The sequence below is a fragment of the Sander lucioperca genome, chromosome 23, assembly GCF_008315115.2.
Source record: "Sander lucioperca isolate FBNREF2018 chromosome 23, SLUC_FBN_1.2, whole genome shotgun sequence".
Classification (NCBI taxonomy): domain Eukaryota; kingdom Metazoa; phylum Chordata; class Actinopteri; order Perciformes; family Percidae; genus Sander; species Sander lucioperca.
The window spans coordinates 335,001-337,500 of record NC_050195.1 but is presented as its reverse complement, the minus strand read 5'-3'; the positions used below and the strand labels follow the sequence as shown (position 1 = coordinate 337,500).

General features: G+C 38.3%; 1 protein-coding gene across 3 annotated transcripts in view; it reads left to right on the top strand.

Annotated features, from left to right (window-relative positions):
• The first annotated feature begins 1,832 nt into the window (after positions 1-1,832).
• Positions 1,833-2,500, top strand: part of hus1 (HUS1 checkpoint clamp component) — a 13,840-nt gene continuing 13,172 nt past the window's right edge. For all 3 annotated transcript variants that reach the window (XR_004896511.1, XM_035998260.1, XM_031308629.2), the window contains exon 1: positions 1,833-2,033. Coding sequence is in view for 2 of the 3 variants with exons in the window: in XM_035998260.1 (XP_035854153.1) it covers positions 1,982-2,033 (52 nt within the window). In the remaining variant the exon portion in view is untranslated. The remainder of the gene's footprint in view (positions 2,034-2,500) is intronic.

Below are 2,500 nucleotides of genomic sequence, written 5' to 3'. Positions count from 1 at the left end.
ATGAAGCTGCCATGCCTTCCCCCGCTGCTAGTTTGGATATATTTCAACACAAAACAACATTTTTTTGATTTGATTTGATTTATTTTGGATTTGACACACAACATAATCCAAAGGATAGCATGTTAAAGTGTAAACACTTATTTCCAACATGGTCCTTGGTGTTAAAACATGCAACACATCACGAAGACCTATTTCAGGTCAAAGACAACAACATATAATACAGATCATATAAGATTTAAAAGCATTCCAAAATCAGAGAATCATAAATCACATAAAATAGTCTACACAATCAGTCTACTCTAATTAAACAATATTGGCTACTCTATTCCATAAAAAAGGCCTTAACCTGATGTCTAAAAGCCCCTCTGGTATTTACACTTGTGAGGGAAAGCGGCAGATTATTAATGTTATACATTAATAATCATCACGTTATACCTGTATAGAAAAAGAACTTCTAGCTGCATTGTTGACTCTGGGCACTTTACAAGAACGGACACTGGCCCTGGTATTGTGATTATGTGTGTATGTGTATGAACTATTTTTATATGGGAATGTAAATATTTGGGAGCAGAACCATTTATGACATTATGATTCAACATGAAATGAATGCAGTAGGAGTCTGACTGTGTGCAGAGAAATGAGGAAGGATTTTGATTTCCTGCTCTGTGAGGGAACATTTGGCAGACATTCCCACACAGAGATGATGATGATGATGATGATGATGATGATGAAGCACGAGTCAGCTGCTGCTGGTGTCGTTTTACACTTCACTGAGAGCTATAAAACAGGAATTCATCACGGATACTGCAACTGTTCGGCTCACTGTGCACTAATCTGATCTTCATCCTGCAGCCAGCACGCTGTGGGACACTTAACCCTCCTGTTGTCCTCGGGTTAAATTTGACCCATTTTCAAAAGGTTTCTACTGTATATCAGAAATTTGGCTTTTCTTTCAACCAAATTTTCATAAAAAGGTAACGTGGATGGTTCCCTACAACGCTCTTCACAAGTCAAATGAATGATGAGTTCACTACTTTCATTGAATTTGGCTGTTTTATTCAATTTTATAGCATTTGGATTTTTTTTTTTATAAAAGAAAGTTGAAAAAAGTGTCAAAAGTGTCGGAAAAAGATTCAAAAATTCAAAACTCAAAACCCTTATCCCACTAACTGCCTTTAAAGTACTTCTGTGTGAGCTCCTGTCCAATCTCTGTACGTGCTAACTGTTCTCCCTCATTCCTGCACTTTTTTGCACACCCTTATCCCTTTATCTCTGTCGTGCCCCATTACATAGTTGCATAGCTGCACATCTTCACCTGCACTGCTATCATATCTGTTCATGCTCTTTTGCACTAATCCATCTGCCCTGGCATGCTCAACTGTTATTCTTCCCACCTCCTACCGCACTAACTAGACCACAATTTGCAAGAGGTGAGTGTGTGTGTCTGTTTGTGTGTGTGTGTGTGTGTATATGTATTTGTTACTGTGTGTGTGTGTGTCTGTGTGTGTGTGTGTGTGTGTGTGTGTGTGTGTGTGTGTATGTGTGTGTGTTTGTTTGTGTGTGTGTTAGAGAGAGAGTGTGTGTGTGGCAGTAGCAACAACTTTTGAACGTACACACAAATGATCAGACTTGTGTTGCAGCTCCTTCAGCCCACCGGCAGAGGTCAGTTGAGGATGTACAAGAGAGCCCGTTGTGACACTGGATATAACATATATAGAATAATGTTGGTGTCGTTATCAAATACAGTAAAGACACAAAAAGGAGCCGCAATATTATGCATGTAAAATTCTGTTTCTTCTGACTGGCCGCGTCCAAAATCTATACCGGAACTGTTTTCGCTGGCTGCTGTTCCCCTGTCGGACCCCAGACACGGACGGACCAAACAAAGGCGGCGGTGCGCTTTAAAAAAACACCAATGCTAAATGAAGTGCGCATCTCGCTGACTTCAGAGTTTAAGGAGCTATAAGTGTCACAACTCAAGATGAAGTTTCGGGGGAAAATCATAGACATCGCCTGTCTCAACCATTTCACCCGTAAGTCGCGTTAGCTTCTTTAAACGGGAGGTAACTGACAAACTGACGCTGCTAATCGGTTAGCTTCCACCAGCGTTCTGCACGTAAACTCACATTTCTTTGCGGAGACGCAATAATAATACAACGCCACATATAATTCAAACATTTTTGTAAGTTTTGTAATATTTTAGGGATAGACTTCAATTCGGCATACAAGTACGGCTGATATAGATGCTAACTTTAATACAATTGTAGGTTTTTTGCTGTAATTTATACGATCAAAATATAGAATCAGGTTAATTGACAAGTAGCTAGGTTTTCACATACTAGAGATTTAACCTGGTGACTAAGTACTGCAACAGTCAAAATATATATATATATATATATATATATATATATATATATATATATATAAAGAAAAAATACAATAACATGAAATAGACTGTAAAGGAAAAAGACAAATAAACATAATAATATACGTCGAAATC